This window comes from Temnothorax curvispinosus, unplaced genomic scaffold (genome assembly GCF_003070985.1).
Source record: "Temnothorax curvispinosus isolate PA1 unplaced genomic scaffold, ASM307098v1 QBEX01004765.1, whole genome shotgun sequence".
In the NCBI taxonomy this organism is placed as follows: domain Eukaryota; kingdom Metazoa; phylum Arthropoda; class Insecta; order Hymenoptera; family Formicidae; genus Temnothorax; species Temnothorax curvispinosus.
This window is the reverse complement of record NW_020214545.1, coordinates 22,784-45,725: the sequence shown is the minus strand read 5'-3', so window position 1 is coordinate 45,725 and position 22,942 is coordinate 22,784. Positions and strand designations below refer to the sequence as shown.

At 37.9% G+C, this 22,942-nt stretch overlaps 2 protein-coding genes across 6 annotated transcripts; one reads left to right on the top strand and one right to left on the bottom strand.

Annotated features, from left to right (window-relative positions):
• The first annotated feature begins 1,029 nt into the window (after window positions 1-1,029).
• LOC112453915 (probable cytochrome P450 6a14) lies at window positions 1,030-12,769 on the top strand. 5 transcript variants are annotated; one of them, XM_025014943.1, is made up of 7 exons: window positions 1,030-1,054; window positions 8,419-8,603; window positions 9,269-9,638; window positions 9,982-10,319; window positions 11,197-11,427; window positions 11,677-11,928; window positions 12,183-12,769. In XM_025014943.1, exons 2-7 carry the CDS (start codon window positions 8,438-8,440, stop codon window positions 12,347-12,349), a joined length of 1,524 nt encoding a protein of 507 aa, XP_024870711.1. In that variant the 5' UTR covers window positions 1,030-1,054; window positions 8,419-8,437; the 3' UTR covers window positions 12,350-12,769. The 5 variants fall into 5 exon arrangements, with proteins under 5 accessions (XP_024870711.1, XP_024870707.1, XP_024870709.1 ...); XM_025014939.1 differs by lacking the exon at window positions 1,030-1,054 and adding an exon at window positions 3,225-3,386; XM_025014941.1 differs by lacking the exon at window positions 1,030-1,054 and adding an exon at window positions 4,786-4,876.
• Window positions 12,770-12,993: 224 nt separating this feature from the next.
• On the bottom strand, window positions 12,994-17,359 carry LOC112453912 (GRB2-associated-binding protein 2). The gene is made up of 7 exons (XM_025014938.1): window positions 16,893-17,359; window positions 16,313-16,441; window positions 16,061-16,241; window positions 15,491-15,772; window positions 14,645-15,406; window positions 14,421-14,563; window positions 12,994-14,321 (listed from the first exon to the last, which is right to left on the bottom strand). Exons 1-7 carry the CDS (start codon window positions 16,971-16,973, stop codon window positions 14,079-14,081), a joined length of 1,821 nt encoding a protein of 606 aa, XP_024870706.1. The 5' UTR covers window positions 16,974-17,359; the 3' UTR covers window positions 12,994-14,078.
• Window positions 17,360-22,942: the final 5,583 nt, after the last annotated feature.

Genomic DNA, 22,942 nt, shown 5'->3' with positions numbered 1-22,942 from the left:
ATAACACAATGCATGAGTTATTTTAATACAAAATTTAGAGTGGACTTTCTGGGACATTAAATTTTTTACTGTGTAATTTCATTCTCGCGATTTAAAACTCTAGTAAAATCTAATAAATTAGATTTCATAAATATTCGCTCGATCGAGCGGAGCAGATTCCATTCTTTCAATGAATAACGCGCGATGATAGATAGTACACATATTATGTGAATTATATTGTAAAGTTAAATATTTCAAGGCAACAATAAACCGGTACGCGCGGCCTCGGCGTTTGTTTACGCGCGGCGTACGCTGCGCCGGTTTACATGCATGTTATTGCGGATATCACGTGGCGAGACTCGTACTACGTTTACGCGAGCGTTACTTCTGTAGTAACTTACGATATATCACTCGTTTACGCGGAATAAATTATTGTAAGTTACTACAAAATCCCGTTTACGCGAAAGAATTATCGTAAGTTACTACAAAAGTAACGCTCGCTTTAACGTAGTATCGAGCGAGCAGTTAACGGGCTCGCTGCATTGGCATCGTATTGTAGTCATTCTTCAAAACACAGTCATCTCTCGCGAGTGATAAGGGCGGATATATTTCGCGAGGTCCGCTTATCTCACATAAGAGTCGCAGTGAGAAACCGATAATTACATAACTAATATATCTATGAGCAACAGTTGATTTATTAACAATTCTCGAAATATCTGCCGCGTCGCGTTTCGATTTCCTCCGCGCTTCGGTTTGAACTTAATCTACTCCATTATCATTCCCGGATTGTCGCGTGAATCATCGAGCCGAATAATTCGATCGATCAGTTTCAAATTAAAATAATTTAATAATATTTTGTGTACTTTACGAAACACTCACACAATACATTTTCGGGAGTGCCATATCAAAAGTGCCGCGCGAACTCGTCGTCTTTCGGTGATTAGAGGCGCGATCGTGATTAAGAATGAGTGCAACAGAAGTACGTTTGAAAAGGAACAGGAAGAGGCGAAACGGGAGATCGAGAGGAAGACGAGAGGGCATCGACATAGTTACAACTCTGCTGCGCATCGTATTGGTGAGTGCGAATTTATTTTTTATTTTGTATTTCAAGTAATAGAGATATGTGTGAATATTATACGATATCTCACAGATCCGTTGCTTCGAGATGGATGGCTACAATACGCGAATGTTCAATAAGGGACAATATGCATATAATTGTCAATGTATTTCGGCGACTCAATATACATGCATGCATGCAAGAATTCACATGCAAAGTTCATCGAATAAAGCTTACCATCATTGACGCGTTATTGATTATTGATTGGCACATTTGAAAGTGCCTTATCGTGCAACAAAATAGCAATTTTGAGATCTGCACGAATTGCTTAATATTTAAAAAAAATTTAATCATTTAAGAAAGAAGAATGAAAAATACATAAAAAACGCATTTTAAAAAATGGACTAAAACACTCATTAAAAGACACAAAGAGACGCATTAAAAAATGCATTACTTAACATGTTCTTTTATAAAATAAATTTCTCAACTTTTCAATCTTTTTCAACGGCCTATAAAATAATTAAACACTAAAGTTGCAATTTTTCCTATTTCACCGAATGTACCCTAACAGCACCATACGTATAGTAAGCACGTCGCTATGACGTGCTAACTCGTCACGTAACGTTGCAGTGACGTCTAAACTAGAATTCGAAACATGATTAATACGTGTCGCTGCCATGTAATTAACAGTCAAATTTTTGGTGACAGAGACGTTATATATTCGTGATTTTATGCATCTTGTTGCTATGAGCACCTATTGACGTCAATGACGACCTGCTTGACCGGTTTTAAAAAGTTAAGGTTTTGTATATTATATGTACATAAAATACTCGACAGATTAAGATGCATTACTTGGTTGTAGTAAAAATTGAAACAATTTATATATATAAAATATACAAAATGTTTGTTCCCCAATTGTTGCTACAACCAAGTAATGCAATTTAATCTGTCAAGTACTTTATGTACATAATATAAAAAACCCAATCTTAACTTTTTAAAACTTGTAATAATACTTTTACAATATCTATTATGTAATAATTATATTTACATGATGTATATTTACATAATATTTTTTCTAATATTCATTATTAAAAACAACATTGAAAAAACACCGCTAGATCAAGTGCGGTCGAAATAAATGAATAAATATAATGAAATACAAGAAAATAGACTTTTCTTCGCCAGTGAATAAATAATGAGGAAAGTAATGTTCGACGTTAACTGGCAATATAGATTCATTATGTCTCACGACGTTTCGACCGTACATTTCGGTTCTTATCAAGTGTTACAGCTACAATAGATAGACATAATGAAATCTACTTTTTTGTTTTTATTATTACACACTATTGACCTGAAGAATGTTGTCACGTCCTAACGGAAGTTTTGCCAAAATGATAACGATATATGTAACTGTAACACTTGATAAGGACCGAAATCTGCGGTCGAAACGTCGTGAGACATAATAAATCTATATTGCCAGTTAGCATTGAACATTACTTTTCTTATAATGAAATACGTGTGTGTGTGTTATGTTCAAATCTAAATTAAAAACATTATTAATTTTCATTATCTTATTATATTTCGGGACAACGCCAAGTTTTTTTTATTAAATATTTTATTTTAATTAAATATTATCTATATACATTTAAATATTTTCTATTATCTTGCTGAGTTAAAACAGTTTAATTTTTTTAAAACATTTATCATATTTCCTCTTTTTATTTTCACAATTTCAACACTTTTTAAAAAACATTTTTAACATTTTTTTAAATTATAAAATGTTGAACATTTATTATTTACCTAAACATTTTTCTTATGAAAATTAACGCTATGTTGCAATGCTTAATATACAACGCTTAATAACAGTTTTTTATACTAGCACTATTTTTTGTATGGCAATTTTATACTCGGTGTTTCATTTAGTATATGCAGTCACTCACTTATTACACGCGGACAAACAATGAAATTTGCCATACAAAATATGACTGTCATTACTCCCATCACGTTGATACACTTTTCAACAGGCCGATCGGCCGAAAGTAGTAGTTTAGTATTATATTATATAAAAGTTAGTTACAGTTCTCTTTCGTCCCGTTTTCTTCTAAAGCTCTTCTAGAGCTCCTGTAAGATACTTATATAATTCGCTGATCTTAACTTCGGTCACAGTATCGTTGAAGATACACGATCAGTCTCGCGTCTTTCGTTCGCTCACGAATACACTTGGCACGAGACACTACCGTGTCTTTATAGTAACGAATGTGTACAGTTCTTTACTGTGACATAGTGTTTCGATTGTAATACATATAGTGAAAATAGATCATTTTCGATAGACGCTTTTTTTTTAGCAAAGGTAATGTCTAATTATAGATTAAATTTACAACATAAAATTTCACATAAAATTGTTTAACGCATATTATTAAATAATAAACGTTATCGTCTAAAAGGAAACAAGAAAACGCGGATTCAACTATTCTCCTTTCCTTCAATTTTAAACAAAATATACATATTTTTAAAAATTTTCTTACGCACATTAAAGAGATGGAATATATACCTTCGAAAAAAATAGATTTTTATACTTTTAAGTGCATATCATCGAAAAGATACGTAAAAATTGTTTGTAAAACTTGTATGGTTTCAAAAACGCTGTATAACGATGTATTTCGATTTTTTTGTAAATGTTATATTTTTTTTAATATTTTCATTGCCCGTTATTATTGTTTCTGAGACATTTGAAATAATTTTATAATTAAATTAAAGTTTATCTAAAAGACAAATTCAGCTGTATACCTATAACAAAATTATTTTCTAAAGACACATCTTCCAAAAATGAGCTGCAAAGTGTCTATACGCACGGCATTTTATCATTTTATCGACTCACTACTTGACAACTTTCTTTTTCTGTTTTTTTTTTCCATAATATGAGATCTGACACATATACGCACGCACGCATGCATGATCAAATGTAGATATTCAGCATAATTACACTTAATTGCTATTTTGCGCTTAGCTAAGCAGAGCTTCAGCAAAACAGTCAATTATTGCAGAATGATGGCAGCATAATAATATAATAAATGCATTGACGCAGTTGCATAATTTTAATCGCATCTTTGCGCGTTGTAAACTACCCAGTAAGCAAGAAACATCAAGAAACATTTTAACTACATTACAGCAACGTTTTAACATTAATGCAATGTAGTTGAAATGTTTCTTGACGTTTCACTGAGAAAATAATGTTCTGGATTTTAGTAAATATTAGTTTGAATACAACTGTGACTCCATTTATTAAAATAAAAAAAATTTTCTTTTTTATTAGTATATTTTTTTCCTAGTGAATACACATATACTAATAAAAAGGAAAATTTTCTTCATTTTAGTAAATAGAGTCACTGCAGTTGTATGCAAACTAATATTTACTAAAATCCAGAACATTTTTTCTCAATGTTCTTGCTTTTGGGTAAGTCGTCATAAAATCGTATGCGTTAAATGTTTTGTGCGGGAATTCGTTCCATCAAGAGTTATTGTTCACTGCAAATGAATATGAAAATACAGGTATCTTGAAAATTTCTCTATTATATTGTTACTGCATATACCTTCTATATATTTTTATCGCTTTATGTTAATAAAGTTTTTACATTAATTTTTACTTTAATTCGTACAAATATTCACCTTCCTATTCTACTCCCTCCCTCCAAAAATATTTCCCTACCCTTCGCATTCTCTCACTCTTCCTGACTATAAAAGCATGCCTCTGTTGCCTAGCTTTCATTATTTTGTAACAACAGACTGACACATATGTGTCTCTTACTGCCTCTCATCAGAAGTGATTTGACGGGTGCTCAGGTACGAAATTGTTTTTTATTTTTTATTTTTTTTTATAGTTCTTTTTCTCATTTTTTAAAATCACCTAGGATCGGAATGTTAACTTTAATATTTCTCAAGTGTTTTTTGTGTCTAAATCTCCTGCTGGTTCGATTGTCAAATCCGTGTTAACAGTAACACAGAGCATTACTCTTGGCATAATTGTGAACTATTAAAGTGTGAAAAATGACGTTAATAAGCTAAATTATTGTTACAATGTACAGCTACATTTTTCGTTTTAGTGTAGTGTTTTTATATTTAAAATAATTGTCATAGTGTTAAAATATATCGAATATATAACTCCCATTTTGTTACAATTTAATATGTAAAAGTAAATATTTTTTTTTATTTCAATTCGACAGCTGTTATTCGAATAGCTTGTTGTCGTCCTTGATTAGGTACAATTCAATTCGACATGGGTCATTTATTTATTACTCGAACAAAAGTGGAGTTTTCGACATATTTTACAAATCTATTCTATCGATTGAAAACGTTATACTACAATATTAAAAAACATTTATATTTTAATTTTATAATTATATGACTAGATGTTCAGCGACTTATTTAATTGACGAATTATTTAATTGTTTTTTATTATAACGCACTGAAGAGGACTTTATTTCAGGTCGAAACGTGTGTCATATTGTTTATCTAAATTATAATACATTTTTAGCACGCGTACGTTCAATCTGCGCGCGCGCACGTGCATGGCTTCGTACGTGTGTGTGTGTGTGTGTGTGTGTGTGTGTGTGTGTGTGTGTGTGTGTGTGTGTGTGTGTGTGTGTGTGTGTGTGTGTGTGTGTGTGTGTGTGTGTGTGTGTGTGTGTGTGTGTGTGTGTGTGTGTGTGTGTGTGTGTGTGTGTGTGTGTGTGTGTGTGTGTATGTGTGTATGCGTGACGTCCATGTCGTTCTAGATCGTCCTGGGTTATGCTAGGAGTAGGAATACACTTGTAGACTCGAATTTTACATGTTTGACTGACTGATAGCTCAAAAACTGTCCATAGGTTGGTCTTGAGCCCATTACATTTTTTGTTCAGAAGGTCATAAGCTACAACATATTAAAAATTTAGACGATTTTACCGAGATCCCATTTCCTATATGATTAGTGTGCGGGGTCCTTTAATATTCTATTTGGTGATAAAATATTATTATTTTTTGTTAATATTTATTAATTATTTAAAAATGGTACATATATAACGTGTATGTCTGTAAATAAAACTTCATGAAAGAAATACTAGTTTAAAATTATAATCGTACATGTAATCAATTTTTATTACCGAGATTTCAGAATATATTTAAACGTGTATGGTACAAGAGTAATTATGTAAAAATGATAAAAATATAAATCAGTACAGAATTAAAAATACAAATAAATTAGCTAAAATAAAAATACATTTCTCTTTAAAAAGTTATTTAAAACAAACATGCAACATTTAATTGCGACAATAATTGCTTGCTACTGCATCGCTGCATTTATCAATGTCGTAACTGCGTCATTTTGATTAATTTTTTATGGATTCTCCAATAATATTACAAGGACTTTGTGACAGAAAAAGTAAAATTTACGTTTCTGACGTCAATGCTTGACGCATTTACTCCTCGAAGAGTTGCCGAAAGACTTGTCCATTTGTTTAATTGTCGATGTACGTATTCTCTGTTTGTTTCATTTGAATGTTTATTGTGTTTTGCGTTATTAATTATTAGCGAGCTCCGTTGAGCTTTATAAACGCGCGTGCGCGAAAAGATCAATATCGATCCGTTAGATAGATAGATCCATATAGAAGTTAGATTAGGAAATTGGGGAGGGCAACAGTCCACGCGCTGCCGCGGCATGTCGTTAAGAAGCAATGAGGACACTTCCCTTTCATCTGTTGAAGCGGCTAGTCGAGGAATAAATATAAAGTATAAAGATTGTGAGACATAGTAAATTTATACAAAGTGTAAAATATTCTGTTAAGTTCAATTGTGATTGAAGACAGCTTAGTCTGAGAAGCCTGTACAGTGAGTCAAAAATAAATTATATTTCTTTGCCTCAAGCAGTGATTGTAATAACAGTCTTGCAAATCCATTCATTCTACGGGTCCTCCAACGGAACCCCCCTTGTGACGTCTCGTGCGACAAATTTATAATAATATAAGTTTATCAGTTCTTCTAAAACTGATTGGCGCTCAATTCAATTATTTATTATTTATTGTCGAGCCAGATTATTTATTTATTATTTATTTATTATTTATTATTATTTATGGTAATTATGTATAAAAGCGACGTCCTCTCCGATGACCTTGACCTTGACATATGTTGTGACGGTCACCCTACTGAGTGACCTTCAAAAGGTTTTAGCCATCGGTCATTCGGAGAGGACGTCGCTTTTATACATAATTACCTTATTTATTATTATTTATTATAATTCATTATAATTTATTATTATTTATTATTATCTATTAGCATTTATTGCCGGATAAATTAGTAGAGCCCTGTCAGCCGAAGGACCCCGGCCGCGGCAAGTGAAGGATAAAATAATTCTGTCTCAACTTCATAACTCATTTGAATGCATTTTTAGAAAATAATTTTGTTATCACAAAATGAGAGTCAAGAGGCCAAATTCGAGAAAAAATGTTTTTAAGACAAGATAAAAAAGGTAAATAATTTATTGTACAAAGATCAATAACAACGTGGACGTTTCGACTTCACTTATAATCTTCTTCAGCACAATAAATAAAAATTAAAGAAGTATGCAAATTTTAAGAGTACATAGTATAAAAGGAGAAAAAACTAAAAAATATATAGGGATAATATAGTATAAAAGAAAATAAGAAGTAATAAATTACTAATAACATGAATCACAAGTGACATAAGAGACAATAGCAGAGATCAAGTACATAGTCACAGACAATACTTAAAAACGATGATTCCTTATAAACGCAATGCTTTTAGTCGATGGTTAAAAAGCATTGTTATACTTGTTTATAAGTCAGTAGTGAGAATGTTGGTTCCATGTGTTCAAAAAGCTGTCGTCCTGTTATAGTTAAATAATTGTAGTCCAAAATTGTAGTTCAGTGTAAAAAGAAAATTTTTCTCCCAATTCTGAGGTAATGTTCGTTTTTCAATGTAAAAAGGGAAAACCATATTAAGTGTAAGATAGAATTTTAGATAATTTTAAGTGGTACCAAGGTTGTACAGTTAAGTTGGCAAAATTGGACAATAAATTATTAAACATTTTTTAATAACCTTTTATTTTACTCGAATTTGGCTTCTTGATTCTGTCATTTTTGTGCATTTGACGACCGTCTATCCTTCTTATTATAATTTTGTTATACATATATAGTTAAATACGTCTTTAAATTAACTTTAATTTAATGAAAAGATTTTTAATTTTTCAAGAACAATATGGATAGTGCAAGCAAAGTGAGTGCCTTGATTGGTAAATGTTGAAAACATAGAAGATGATTAAAAATTACATAATATAAATTTTGTTTTTATTACCGCGAAATTTTCTGAGAAAATTGTTTGTTGTTATATTTCAGACAAAATTATCAGTCTACGATGCTTACGGAATGGATTGGAGCTCTCATTGTTGTTCTGAGTGTTGTATATATTTATTACAAGTATGTGGTATTCAGTTTCTGGCGCAAAAGAAATGTCTTTTATGTCGAGCCCGTTGTGCCAGCTGGTAATTTGACAGCTCTTGTGACTGGAAAAGTGTCAGTAGGCGAGTATCTTCATGTGATGATAAATGCACTTATTTTCTCTCACTTTCTCTCTCCCTCCCTTTCAACACTTATTTAAAAATTGCAAGATTAAGATTACAAAACAAAATTACATTTCAAACAAATAAAATGGAGTTTATCTCTTTTTCTTACCAGTTGTTGAAATTTAATTCTTTTCTAATTGTACTAATAACTACGTTATATAATAATGGTTATATAATAATATAACCATGATCTTTGATCTACGATGATCTACGATTATGTTCTTCGTTTCACGCACGCGATAGTTATCTATTAACATTTTTTTACGCGATAGTATAGAAGTATAAGTTTCTTAGTATAGAAATAGTATACTGAATTATCTCAATTAATTCAGATTAAAATTATTTGAAATTTCTTTAAAATCGAGAGAAAAGTCCATACATAAAGATGATAGTATAAAAGTTATTAAAGATTACGTACATGTGAAATTGCTACGTTAATCACTCTCTTATATTTCACAAATCAATAAATTATTATTTGTAAAAGATTTAATATAAAATAAATTATTATTTTTAAAAGATTTAAATTAGATTTTTATGAGATCAACGATTTATTTGTTATCGCTACATCATTGTATCTTCTGCATTTAAAAAGACGCGAAATTTAATAAAAGATTTATCAACAGGCGAACTCTTCCGTGATGCCTACTTAAAATATAAGAGTTATCGCGCTTTTGGAATGTATATGTTTTTCAAACCAAATCTAATAATTGCCGACCCCGATCTGATTCAAATGGTGTTGACGAGAGAATTCAAGTGTTTCCACGATCGGGGACTGTTCTGCAATGAGAAAACTGATCCATTGACTGGCCATTTGTTTTGCTTATCCGGGAAAAAATGGCGGAATTTGCGTCTCAAGTTAACATCCTCTTTCACTCCGGGAAAAACAAAACAACTCTTTATGATTCTAAAGGAGTGCGGCGAAGAGTTTGCAAAGAGTTTAGAGAGCGAAGCTCGGACGAGAGATTGTATTGAGATGAAGGAAATGTTTGCAAGGTAAACTTTTTTGTACGAATTTTTAAACGACCAAAGTATAAATAATTAAAATTAAAAAAAAAATTGTTAGTGTAAAAACTAAATGTTCTGCAATAAGATAGTTAAGTGGCTATCATTTTTATTGCTAATAATCTCTTTTGATCAATCTGCAGTCAGTTTTCGATGAAACTGATAAGGCATTTTTTCCCTTGATTGACAATTAGAAATAAGAAATTCTTGGCGGATAAAATTTCACAAGTTCAAAGATACAGATGATAAAACTGCGCGCGCAATTTTCATTTATTCCAAATAGACTTATTAGAATATAATTTAAGAATTAATTAAAATAATGTGGAAAAATTAGGTTTTCAACAGACATAATTATGTCAACGGCATTTGGAATCAAATCCAATTGCATGAAGCAGCCGAATAACGAGTTTCGATACTGGGGAAGGAAAATCTTTGAAGAGAGGTCCCTTTTGATGGCTTTCTCAATGTTCGCACCTCAAATAATGGACTTTTTTTCCCTTCCTGCATTGGACAGAGGCGTTACCAAATTTTTTACGACACTGTTTCGTGATAATGTGGAATATAGGCGAACTCATAATATCGTCAGGCACGATTTTGTGAATCTGCTTATGCAACTCATGGAGAAGGGCTACGTTGAACCTGAAGATGAGAAAGATATTAGCAACATATCACGTAAATACATATACTTTAATATCGATGACGTTTTTTTACTTTCTTTTACATACAACTTCAAAAACCGTTGCGTCTTTAAAAATGGCAAAGTGTCTGCGCATAACGAATTTAATATATATGTTACGGGAAATATGAAAAATTGGGAATTATACATAATGGCCGGCCAATATGGATAATTCCCAATTTGTTTGGTCAAAATGATTAATAGAGAAGAATTAATCAAATTTCCCGGTTATTATGCATATTTTCCAATGCTGAATGGTCATTTTGATAAATCATCTTATTTGAAACAGTTAATCAAATAAGATGATTTATCAAAATGACCATTTTGCATTGGAAAATATGTATAATGACCGGTTAATTTGATTAATTTGAACATTTTTGCTTTTATTATTCAAATGTCCCAAAAGAAGCAGGAATTATGCATATTGCCCGGTTATTATGCATAATAACCGATTTAATCAAATTTCTCGTAACATATACACAGAAGAAAAGAAGTGTTAAATCAAGACTTATATTCTTGTACGAATCTACCCAGGTAGCAAGCACTCGTCATTTTGACGTCAATTGACGTCAAAAGTTTGTCATTTTGACGTCTTTTGACGTCAATTGACATCAAAATGACGAGTGTTTGCTACCTGGGTATAATCTTCTTATAAGAATTTAATTTTAATTTTTTATTTCAATTTTTTCTCGATTAAATTATATACCTTTATTCAAACAAGTTTTCTTCGTTTAACGCAATTTACATCTCATTTCAAGATTATAGATTCTTGCTTATATGCAAGAACATAAGTCTTAATTTAACGCGAAATACAATTTTATTCAGACAATAACTACGTGTAAATATATTATCAGTTTTTTTTCATTTATACAGCAAACGTAAGTAAACTTACTATGTCGGAAGCGGCTGCGCAAGCTTTTGTCTTCTACTTAGCTGGCTTCGAAACTTCTGCCACAACAGCAACATATTGTCTGTACGAATTAGCTTGTCACCAACACTTACAAGACAAGGTTTGCAAGGAAATCGATGAAATATTAAAAAAGCACGGCGAAGTGTCCTATAATGCCCTGAACGAAATGACATATCTTCATAAAGTAATAAACGGTGATTACAGTTTCTGTTTGTATAAAGACGTAATTTTTTATATGAATTAGGGATATCGAGAAAATCTTTATTATAAACATATTTATTCGTGTATATGTACATTTAAATTAAATAAACGCGTTTGATATATATAATCGAAATAATAAATACTTTTTAGAATAAATATATACATTGATACACAATATATCTATGTAGAAAGTATATAAATACATTTCCAAATATTCTTTTTTATCTTCTTACTTATTGTAGAAACTATGAGGAAATACCCACCTGTGCCTATCTTGAATCGCATCTGTACCGAAGCCGTTACTCTTCCAACAACGAATATCCACGTGCCAAAAGGGACTTCGATCACTATACCAGTACTTGGATTGCATAGAGATCCGTCGATATATCCAGATCCGGACAAATTTGATCCTGAACGATTCAACGTAGATGCGATGGCAAACAGACATCCTTATGCTTATTTGCCATTTGGAGAAGGACCACGGATCTGCATCGGTGAGAGGACAATCCTATTTAATTTACACATTATATTTTTTATTCATCAATTTCCCCATCATTGTTTAGAGTTTTATGCATATAATCTCTCGCAGAAATATCTTTTTATAGAGGTATTTAATTAAGTTATTAATTTCGTCTTTATACCTTTTGTACCTAAGGAACATACATATTATATTATACACACTAAGGCAAAGCTTGGTAAAGCTTGGAACGTAAATTATATCGCTATTGTCTATATTAATAATTTTCAGGTATGAAATTTGGTTATATCCAAACAAAAGTTGGACTGGTGAGTCTTCTGTCAAGGTTCAAGTTCAAACTCCACTCCCAAACTCCGGTCCCGCTCACTTTCGACGAAGCATCCATTCTAGTACTTGCGGTCAAAGGCGGTGTCCCTCTTATCGTTGAGCAGCGATGAAGCAATCACGCTGTTTTTTTTTTATTTGAAGTAAATATTTCTATTTAAAGCATCCGAAAAATATTGTTGACTCAAAGTGCACAAAAGTTCTTTTAAATGGGATTATTATATTATGCTTTGCATTTGTCGTTATATTAGCGGAATTCTGGAAATTGTAGAGTATTTGATAGATATAAGTGATAAAAATATAATTGAACTTGTAAGTTTTTGTAACTTTTATTAAAAGGACAATCATGTATGTGATTTTATCGTTAAATAGAAACAAAGTTGCAAATTAATTTATAATATATGATTACTGGAGCAAGTTCACATATATTTGAACAAGCAGTGAAAGGAGCGTCAATGCATATTTGTATATTTAAGTTATACAATATTAATTTTTATATATTTATATCAATTTTAAAATGTAGAGAAACATAGATGGTATTATATAATTGATTTATATAAGACGAAAGCTTTGAATTAAAATTCTATTAAAGGTTACTTAAAACCAAGAATATATGTATAATAACTTGTTATCTATATTGCCGTATTATTTGGGACTTAATTTGCCAAAGTGTCAATGTTATTGAAATGTTATTTGAAATAAATTAAAACAATAGAATTGTAATAGATATATATGTATATATTTATGACTTGTACAGTTATAATTACAAATGATTAGAGATTAACTATAAAATCTTTATATTCTGATCTCTCAACGACGATTATATTTCTATAACAGAAAACAATTTCCATGAATATGTCGTAAAGTGCTAAAATCGTAATCGGAATTCAATCGTAAATGTTTAAAAAATAATTAAAATGTAAATTGTAAAATGACGATACAATTTTAATACAATTTTCTTCTAGATAATTTTTACAAGATTTGAATCAAGGCATGCGGCAATTTACGTATGAATATATTAGGCTAATCGTAAACCCTGGCAAAAGAATTTACATAATATGTATATGTAAAATCCGATATTATTTTCACTATTAATGCAGTGTACTCAATTATTTCTGTAATATGTATTGTAAATGTGATTTAATCGCCTTGGTATTGTAAATTTCACTGCGTGACGTGATAAAAAAATATTGTATATCATTTTATATCTAACGCTAAAAGTAGGATATCTTAAAACGAACAATACTATAGATTTAGTTATTCGTTGCACATAGTTGATGATGAAAATGCCCCGCGCACATTGACCCTACATCAAATTAATATGTAGAACCATAATTGTACCCAAAGAGAGTTAAAAGAATCTTCACGATTTAAATAGTACTTCATTTATCCATTTCCCTTTGAAGATATTTCTTGACGAGACTATATCGAGACACTTCTGTTTGTCATCACATCACGCTGTTCACTTCCCTTTATATATAACATTACATTTTTGGTCCGTTTTATATTGCTGTACAATACTTTGATATCCGATCACCTCTTCTAACTGCATAGCCAATTTGTGAAGCTAACCATCGCTACGTAAAGAATAAAACAATATATCTTTTACTGTGAAAGCGGTGGACGCTGTCTTTCTGTAAGTACTGCGTCGATACCGCGATCTTTCGTTCAAATTCATTGGCATTTCTCGCACAGTACTATTCTAACATGCTAACCTAGTGCTTAAAATAGGAAAAATTCTCTCTTTCATCTACATAACATAGCAAAAGTCCACACATATTATTTAATCTATTTAATATCCGTATAAATCTATCTATGGTACGTATGATACAAATTCGCTCTCTACGTTAACTCGTCCGTGCACAGTTTTCTCTCCTCCTCCACTCGCTGCCGAGTGCGATTAAAAGCCTCCGTTTTCACGAAATCCACGGTTTTGTACACTGTCGTATTCGGGAGGGACTGCGCGAGCGGTAACGTCGCGGAACTAAAGCTTTCTGTCGCTTCCAAGTCGAGATCCAGATACTGCAGCACCACCAAGCGATTGGACGCCGGAATAAACGTGTTGCGATCTTGATAATAGTATATCTGTAAATCGAATTACGCACAGCATATGAAATCACGTATCGCGCCACGTCACGTGCGACGGCTAAGATTACGCGTGATTCTTAGAATCGTTCTACAAACCTCCTCTTTATCCTCGAAGGCGTTATTGTCTTCATCCGACGTCGATTGGTGACGTGTCGAATGTATATGCGACGGAGGCGTTGGACTGGGTGCCGCCCGCATTCTTCCTCTTCCAGGGGGAGATGCTAATTGTAGATGAGGCGCTGCGAGAAAAATTAAACATATTTCTTTCACGCATTTAACGTATAAAAAAAAGGGGGAAAGGAAAATAAGGAAAATCTTACCCTCCACCGGCGATTTATTTAATGATGGCTTCAACTTCCTGTTGATGCTCGGCGGTTCGGCCGGAGAGTGTTCGGCGGAGCTCACGTCGTATAGCGCTATTGTCGGACCCGGTGACGGTTCGTTGCTTACGACAGACATCGAGTCGCTGGTTTTTCTGCCTGGCTTCAACTCTCTGTACACCATCGGCGGAGGCGGCGCCATGGTGGTCGGTACACCGCTCGAACAACCGTCTCGCACGAGCGGGCTCGGTAGATTCGAATACGTCGCCGTGGTCGAGTTTTCAGAGCGCGGACTTGACGGCTCGTCCTCGTGGAAATCATAGCGGAACACGTTCTGCGTCTCGTCGTTGATGGTGCTTGGCGCGGCGTTCGAATAGAAGTGCTTCGACGACTGATCGACCGCCGCAGTGTGGCTCTCGACAGTCGTTTGCGCCGCTTGCGGTTGATGAGATCTGGGAAAATCGTACGACTCGTCGGTCACGGCGCCCGTAGCCGTCGTCGCGGCGGCAGCGGGCGTCGTCGGCGCCGGCGTTGCCGGGGTACTCGGTTTCGAGCTCTCGGTGGCACCGTCTAGATTCAGGTAATTGTGACCGGGATTCTCGGGTAACATATGAGGCGGTTTCGGTGGTCTGGGCGGTGCTGGTAACTTCTCCACGGCCGGTGGCACCGCGGAATCGACGATCCTGAGCTTGCCGAAGCGTTTTCTCACGCTCCATGAGCCGATCTCGTGGTCGCCCGGGCCGTGAGGTTGCCGTGAATCACCTGTCACGATTTCATTTCATTAGTAAAAATAATAAAAAAAAAAAAAACCGAATTGAATCACGCGCGCATTGTCACAACACACACCCGTTGAGGGAAGCGTGTCCCAGTTCGCGCTCGTCACAGACGTCGTCCATTCGTCGTCGGTGAAGACGCTCTCGGCGTCCGTCGTCGTGGGTGATCGCGGCGGGGAGGGCGCCAATCTTCTCGGGGCGTCGTAATGCTCGGGTCCCTGTCCAAGGGCTGAATTCAGGGAACTGGTATCGTTGAGCCGACGACCAGAAATGCACTCGCTAATAGGAATGTAGGGACCGGAGATCGTGCTAGTGGGCGAAGTTGGCGGGGATTCTTGAGACTCGTATTGAAACACTGAAAGGAGAATTCACGTGTGCTGCTGTTGAAGCTTACTTTCAACGATCTGTAATTGCGTCAGATTTCAGGATTGAACTCTACTTATACAATTTCATATGCATTTTAGTATGGATGTGTATTTTATATGTGTGTATTCTGATTCTTTAGACGGTTTTTTTTTTATTGCTTATAAGATTGTAGATAGAATCCAGATTTCTAACATGAATTATAGATCGTCTGAAGCATGTTTAATGCAAGAATGCATAAGCAGCAGGATATACGAGATTGAAGTTAAAATTTCATTACTTTGTTGCTCTTCATCCTGAGTGTATGCCTTCAAGCCGCAAACTTGACACACTGCATCCACCCATTTGTTCATATCCACTTCGTTCTCAGCAACCAAATAATAGATCCGCTTTGGCGTCTTCACGTTAAACATGTACTGATACTTCTGTTTACGATTTTCGAATCGAAGACCTGCGTCCACCTGTGACAAAGTACTGATAAGCGTCCGTAGCTCGTGAGAACAGACTTTATAAAGATAATGCGGACAAGCACCTGTTCGCACTGGTCCAGATCGATACGGCCCTTGAGTTTACGGCAGCGTCTGTCCGTGTAATACTCCAGAAAGTATTGACCAGGCAGCTCGCCGCTGTGACGAAGGGCAAACCATCGTTTTCTCCATCGCTATTAGAAAAACATATTAAAGATAAGATTATTTACCTTCACCTCTCAAACTTATAGCCGCGATACTCCTATCAATAAAATTCCGATAAACGACCGATAAACTTGCTACGTCGCTTATCGCGAGAATTATACTTTTCCTCGAAAGCACGAGTCCCAAAAATCTAATCGAAAGTAACGGGAAGAAAAGTCTCGCGTATAAATTCTCCCAGAATTAGGTTAGGTCGGGGTATCTGTCGTCGCAGAATTGGCTCTCGACTTTTCTCGAGCTCTCTATGGGAAATTAAGCGAACGTTCCGGAGCCCGCAATCGACTCCGTCCGTAGACAAAAAGAAAAGGGGGTCTGGCGATGCCCAGGGGGGAGACGTAAACAATGATCACGCTCCGTCTGGGAGCCTCGCAGACGAGGGATGCGAACGCGACGCGCACAATCCGTTTCGCGCTTGATACCGACCGCTCTCCAGAGCTTCGTGGGCGGCGATTTGATGAGCCAGCCTTCGTGGACGATCTCCTGGGACGTCTTGAGCACCTCCATCTCTTCCTCCACCCGGGGGACGACGGTCAGGGTGGCGCGATCGCTCGCTCGCTCGCTCGTCAAGCGATATTATTCTCAGTGGCGCGGGGGCATCCTGGAAAAAAACGCGCGCGAGGAGAACCACCGGGCACCTACGACGGAGACGACGACGCGCTCGTCGCCTATTTGTCTATTTTTGGCCCCGACGGCGCAACACGGAGAGACCGAGAACGAACGACAATCCCTCACGTACGCACTACGCACACCGTCGACGACTGCCCTCCCCCCCCCTCTCCTTTCTCGAGCTTGCTCGCGCGCGCACGCGCGACGGTAACCGACTACCGACACGCGGAGAAACGGAGTCAACGGTGACTGACACGGAGCGGCCCGCGACTGGACGGGACACTGCGCCCTGCGGATCTCGACGCGGCGCACAAAGACGTACGCGCGCGCGAACGCCGACGGGACGGGACGGGACGGGACGGGACCGGGGAGTCCGGGGACTCCTGTGTTCTCCGTCTCGCTTTGTTCCGCGTTTACCACCACCCGGCCGTCGCGGCCACGCGTGCCAAGGCTCGCGCGAGTGACATGACACACGACACGGCGCCCAGCGCCCACTCCGGCAGGGAGTCAGGGAGTCCGGGGCCCGTCCGCGATGACAGCGCAGTGACGTACGAGCCCCCGCGGTCGCCCGAATCCACGGATTAGGCGTTGCCTCCGCGTGCCTTCGATATCTCGCGACATCTCTCTCCCTCCGCTCGCCGAGAGAGAGAGAAGGAGAAATTACATCGCGCGGTCAATCGAGGTTAAGAACTCAACGAGGGTGCAAAAACGGCGTTCGTGATGCTTTAGGAATGAATCGGCGCCCCCCGCCCCCGCCCCCCGCCGCGCTTTCTCGCGGGGGGCATGGCACTGTCTCCTCGATATATTCGAGAAATTTCCAATGACGCGCTGCCGATGTTTCGTCATTGAGAGAAAATGCAGAGCATTCACCCGCACGCTCCTTCGTTTTTCCGTCTCAAAAGTTTAAAATACTGTGGCTGGCATATATAAGGATGACTTCGATCGAGCTTAATTTAACCGACGATCGATTCAATCGGCAGAATCGCTCGACGAAAAATTTTTAATTGTAGCTTCGTTATCCCTAGTTTTTTCTACGTATGAAATAATTAAATAGCAAAATAATATCATCTCTGTTAATAAAATATTAGTGTAAGGCATCTGTTGATAAGTTAATCGCCGATTTAATCGGAGCTTGGTCATCAAGGAAAAGCCGCTCTAAACGCCGTGCTTCGATTACTCCGAGCGAGAAGGAAGAAGCGAATCGACGAGATAATTTATAAGTTTCACGGTATTTAGGCAAGTGCCTCGGAGCGTCGAGTTCCGTTTTATCGACTCCTTTTTTCTCTCCCGCGGGTATACACATGCCGCTCGCGAACGCCGGAGCGCAACGGCGCGGATTAGTGACGACGCGCTCGCGGAAGGGCAATGCCGCGCGCATGGCGCGCATAATGCGGGGAATAGCCAGTTAATTTGCAATTCAATGGGCCGACGCCGTAGACCGGCGTAGACCGATCGATATTCGAATCCGGTTCTCGTCTATCGCTCCCGTTAATCCCGCGAATCTAGCGCGGAGAGCGCGACGAGAACGGACAACGAGCTTATCCGTTTACGATCGTCCCGTCCGCTGGCTGGGGGGAAAATCGCCCCGTAAAAATTCAGAAAGGACTCCACTGAACGCTAAATCTCTTCCTGTCGACGTGTCCGTCGCGGACGCGCGATTTTTCTCGCATCGCGAATGATTGCTGATGCAGTATAAATAGGAGACGTAAAAGATTTCACGACTCGCCTGGGGCCCGAATGAAACCCCTTGCGCTAAAACGCGAGGGGGATATTATAACGTCTTGCGCGTGCAGGATAGATAGGAAGGAGACGGCGAAAGGAGATCAGTTTGTATTATATGTACTCTGCGTTATACGCTTCTTTATTTTACACGTTTTATATACAGAAAAGAGGATACATAAAAAAATACATGAAAAGAAACGCTAAAGAAACGGTAAAAGGGGTGGAGAGGGGGGAAAGGAGGAAAAACGCAGAGATCCAGCGACAAAAATATACAGCGAAGCAAAATCCAGTCCGCGTGGAGGTGATAAGTATCTTTAGCCATTAAATCAACGTCGCTCCAATAAGCGAGGGTCAGATCCCCGGCGCGGCGTCCGTCGCTTTCCTTCGGGAGTGAGAAACGAAGACCGGGATACAATCATCCGTTGCTCAAAAACGCTCGTCCTCCCTCGTCTCGATTCCCCCTGGCGTGGAAAACCGCCTCTCTCTCTCTCTCTCTCTCGCGAAGAAAAACTATTAAAAATCACTATATCGCGTAGGCTCAAAACGACTCGATAAAAATCGCCCCGATTTAATTCGCTCGGGTCCTTCAGGTCTTTCGGGTTGAACGCTCCCGATTTCGAGGAATAACGCAATTTTTCTTCTCCTTCTTTTCGTCAAATTTCTATAAAGAGCCTCTCTCCTCTCTCTCTCTTTTTCTCTCACCGTCGCTTTGCAACTCGTACTAAAAATTCTAGTCTATCGTACATATTTTTTACATTGAGCGCATCGTCGGAGACGTCGACGTTCGCCGCTCTCCGCGATAGGTGTTTCGCGTGCGACAGCATTTATATCTCCAGATGGCAAAACGTCCCGTCGTATTTACGCAAATACGATTGCGCAAATAACGTATAAATGTTGTGTGAGTGTTCCCAAACGCTCAGCAACGGTATTGAACTTGTTTCAACAACGGTTTATACTTAAATATTCGTGTTACGTTGCTGCAGCAACGGTTTACGCCCGGCGCGCGGCGGCTCCATCGCTATATGGAGGGGTAAAAACCACAGTGGTGTAAGTCAAATTTTTAAAAAAATTTCACTTAGACCACTATGACTTTTACCCCTCCATATGTAGTTTATACATATTGATGGAAACGATTTACACACGTTATCGGTTTGCAGGAACAATACACATACATCCTTGCTGCGAGAGCGCCATAAATATGAATCCCCAGACACGAAGCTGGCGATTCATGTTTATCGCAATGTTTTTGCGGCGACAATGCGCAAAATTGCCTTCGCGCAACGATCTGCATGATTTTGCACACTCACGTTTTGCTATCCGGGATATCCGTCGCACGTGTCGTTCGCACGCGTGAGACGCGCGTGCACGTCCCCGAGGGACTCTGAACTTCCTCCCTTTCTATACGGCGTCGAGTTAAAACGTGGTGGAAAAAAAAAACGACGGGAAAAACCCGAGAGCGATCGCGTCTCGGACTTTGGATCCTACTCGCGGAGAATATACGTATCGCTTCCGGTCGCGTATTTATATATAGTTTACGCTAGATTTACAGGTCCCTTGCGCGATCGTAAAAAAGCGATCGTCTTTAGCAGAACGGCAGGACGCATCCTTCGGCGATTATACACGCGCGGGATAAGATTATCGGAGAGTATCTCAGCGTCCTTGGCAAAGTGTGTCAATTGGATTCATCCTTTATTCGGTATTTATTAATTATTATCTATGTCTCTAAGCGCTGGCGGCGGTTAATTGTTGGAGATCCACGGTTTTACAAAGTATACTTCTTTTTCTCTCTCTCTCTCTTTCTCTCTCGCTCTTTCTCTCTCTCACTCATTCTCTCTTATTCTCTCTGATAAAAATGATCGTCGCGATCACACGTGAAAAAGGCGTGTCTGAAAACGCACAGGTACAAACACATGCGGTGCCTCCGAATGACGATTACGCAAGACTTTATTTCGTCAGATTCTCTCGCGTTTTGCGTTAACGGTATATAATGCATTTATGTATAAATATATACAACGTATGTAATGTGTCAGTGTATGTATGTATGTATGTGTGTGCGTGTGTAAAACGCATCGCGATACCTTTCCCATCTCTCTTACGTTGCTACTCTCTGCAATTAGGGCGTCAAATTGCCAGCTACGTGAAAAAAAGGTAAGGGAGAAACAAGGACGAAGAGGGACCAGCAACACACACATACACGGCGAAGAACGAGCGGAACTAGGATCACTCGTCGCGAACTTTGGTCCCAGCTCGTGGTTGTCGGCGAAAGGATTTCTTGCCTGTGAAAAATGCCTAGAAGGAAAACCTCTCTCTCTCGTGGGACCCCCTCAAAATCGAAATGAAGGAGGAAGCGCGAGCGGGACCAAAGCGCGCGTGAGTAAACGGAGCTGTCGAGTCTAAACGGAAATCGAATGGAAATTTGTTATCTTCCTTACAAGCTACCTTAGTGTAGCTTTAATTGAAGTCACAATCTTGAGATAATTAACTACTACCTTTCTTAACGATTTCGTGACGACACGAATTGAAAAAATATCGTCGCATTTATACCGAAATTATATCGGGGGTCGACGAACTTGGAACTCCACCGGGCGTCATTGTAATTAAATTGGGCATCAATCAATCGGAGACTACGACGACAAATCCGTTCTCGTTACAGATAGCATATGATGAAAAAAAAAAAAAAAACTATAGTCTCCTCTCGAGTGTCAAACGCCAGCGGAAGAAATCCAAATAGCAAGTCCGCACAACGTGGGTCTTTCCGGGTTCTAGAGTTCTAAAAATGCGGGATGTAAAAACGACGTGAAGGGTGTGCTGTAAAAAAGAAAGCGAGGGCGGGGGAAAGCGAGGGGCCCCATCTCCTTCTCTTCTTTGCGCATCGAGTCGTCGCACACTCTACGAAAGCCGGCGGAAAAATAAAAATGGAATGTATTTTCGAAACTCTTTCTTTTAATAATCATATAACAATACTCGTTATATTCACGATCAACATACATTACTCTTATCTATACGTTGCAAATGTTACATAAAAAAGATATCCGTTCTGCGTTTTCTAAAATTATAAAAACGACGGTAGCAAAAGTTTCGGAACCTGGCGGGGCGGTGGAACGTCGTCGCGTTCCCGTTATTTTTTTTTTCTTTCCTTCTGTCTTGTATTAACGCTAAAAACGATAGGTAAAAAAAGGACAACGGCGGGAGGTGGGGGGGGGGGGGGGGGGGAGATATAAGTGTAACGTAACTAAAGTTTTTTCCTAAGTCACTCTGCGGTTTTTTTTCTCTCTCTCTCTCTCTCTCTCTTTCTCTCTCGATCGATCTCAGTACACGTGTCTAGGAGTCGTTCCGCGAGAACGGCCGAAATCCCGTTAGGGGTAAAAGGAAGGAACACACGCATATCATCACGTCATTGTGCAATCTCTTATCACGAACGGCGAAACGCACTATCGGCGCGAGGACGAGAGTGCGGCGCAACGAAACGAGGAAGAAAGAGGGAGAGGAGCCGAGGAGAGATCCTCCCTCTCTTTCGCTCTTTATATATATATATATTATATATTCCTTTTGATGGTCGGGAGGGACGGGGGAGAAACGTTACATTATGCGTCTCATTAATCTTTAATTAGATCATTAATTCACTATTTACGAAAAGTCATAATAAAAAGTAGTACTCTATACTCGGTATTTCAATAATATCGTAATAATAATTTTATATATATATATATGTATATTCCTATAGCTTTATCTATAGTTATCGTCTATAAATCAAATAATTAATTAATTAATTCATAATGTATCGTCGCGCGCGCGTGTATGTATACAGATCGCAACCTATTCTCTCGAATACGCTTCATAAATATAAAAAAGAAAAAATTGTATGTAATATTCATATATATATATATAGCGTTGCATGTAGCATTCATCTCTCTTTCTCGTTCGCTCGCTCTCTCGCACTCTCTCGCTTATAATAGTAAATCTCGTTACGAATGCCTCGTGCACCAACGAATCCCTCTCTCGTGGCATCGCTCCCCCTTTCTCTCTCCCTCCCTCCTCGTATCTCCGATATTAAATGTGCAACCATCCGAGAAGAGAAAGAGAGAACAATGCCCGCGCGTCTGCAGTTGTAAGCACCGTTGGTTGGTATTGTCGATCGACCGCGT

Bases quoted from the DNA above. Each gene is read 5' to 3' on its own strand.
- LOC112453912 (XM_025014938.1), bottom strand. From the start codon at position 16,973: ATGGAGGTGCTCAAGACGTCCCAGGAGATCGTCCACGAAGGCTGGCTC. The intron at 15,773-16,060 runs GTAATGAAATTT...TTCTCCTTTCAG, and splicing joins TCAGGATGAAGAGCAACAAA to TGTTTCAATACGAGTCTCAA. The intron at 14,564-14,644 runs GTAAGATTTTCC...TTTTTCTCGCAG, and splicing joins AAATAAATCGCCGGTGGAGG to CGCCTCATCTACAATTAGCA.
- LOC112453915 (XM_025014943.1), top strand. From the start codon at position 8,438: ATGCTTACGGAATGGATTGGAGCTCTCATTGTTGTTCTGAGTGTTGTA. The intron at 9,639-9,981 runs GTAAACTTTTTT...TGGAAAAATTAG, and splicing joins ATGAAGGAAATGTTTGCAAG to GTTTTCAACAGACATAATTA. The intron at 11,929-12,182 runs GTGAGAGGACAA...AATAATTTTCAG, and splicing joins AGGACCACGGATCTGCATCG to GTATGAAATTTGGTTATATC.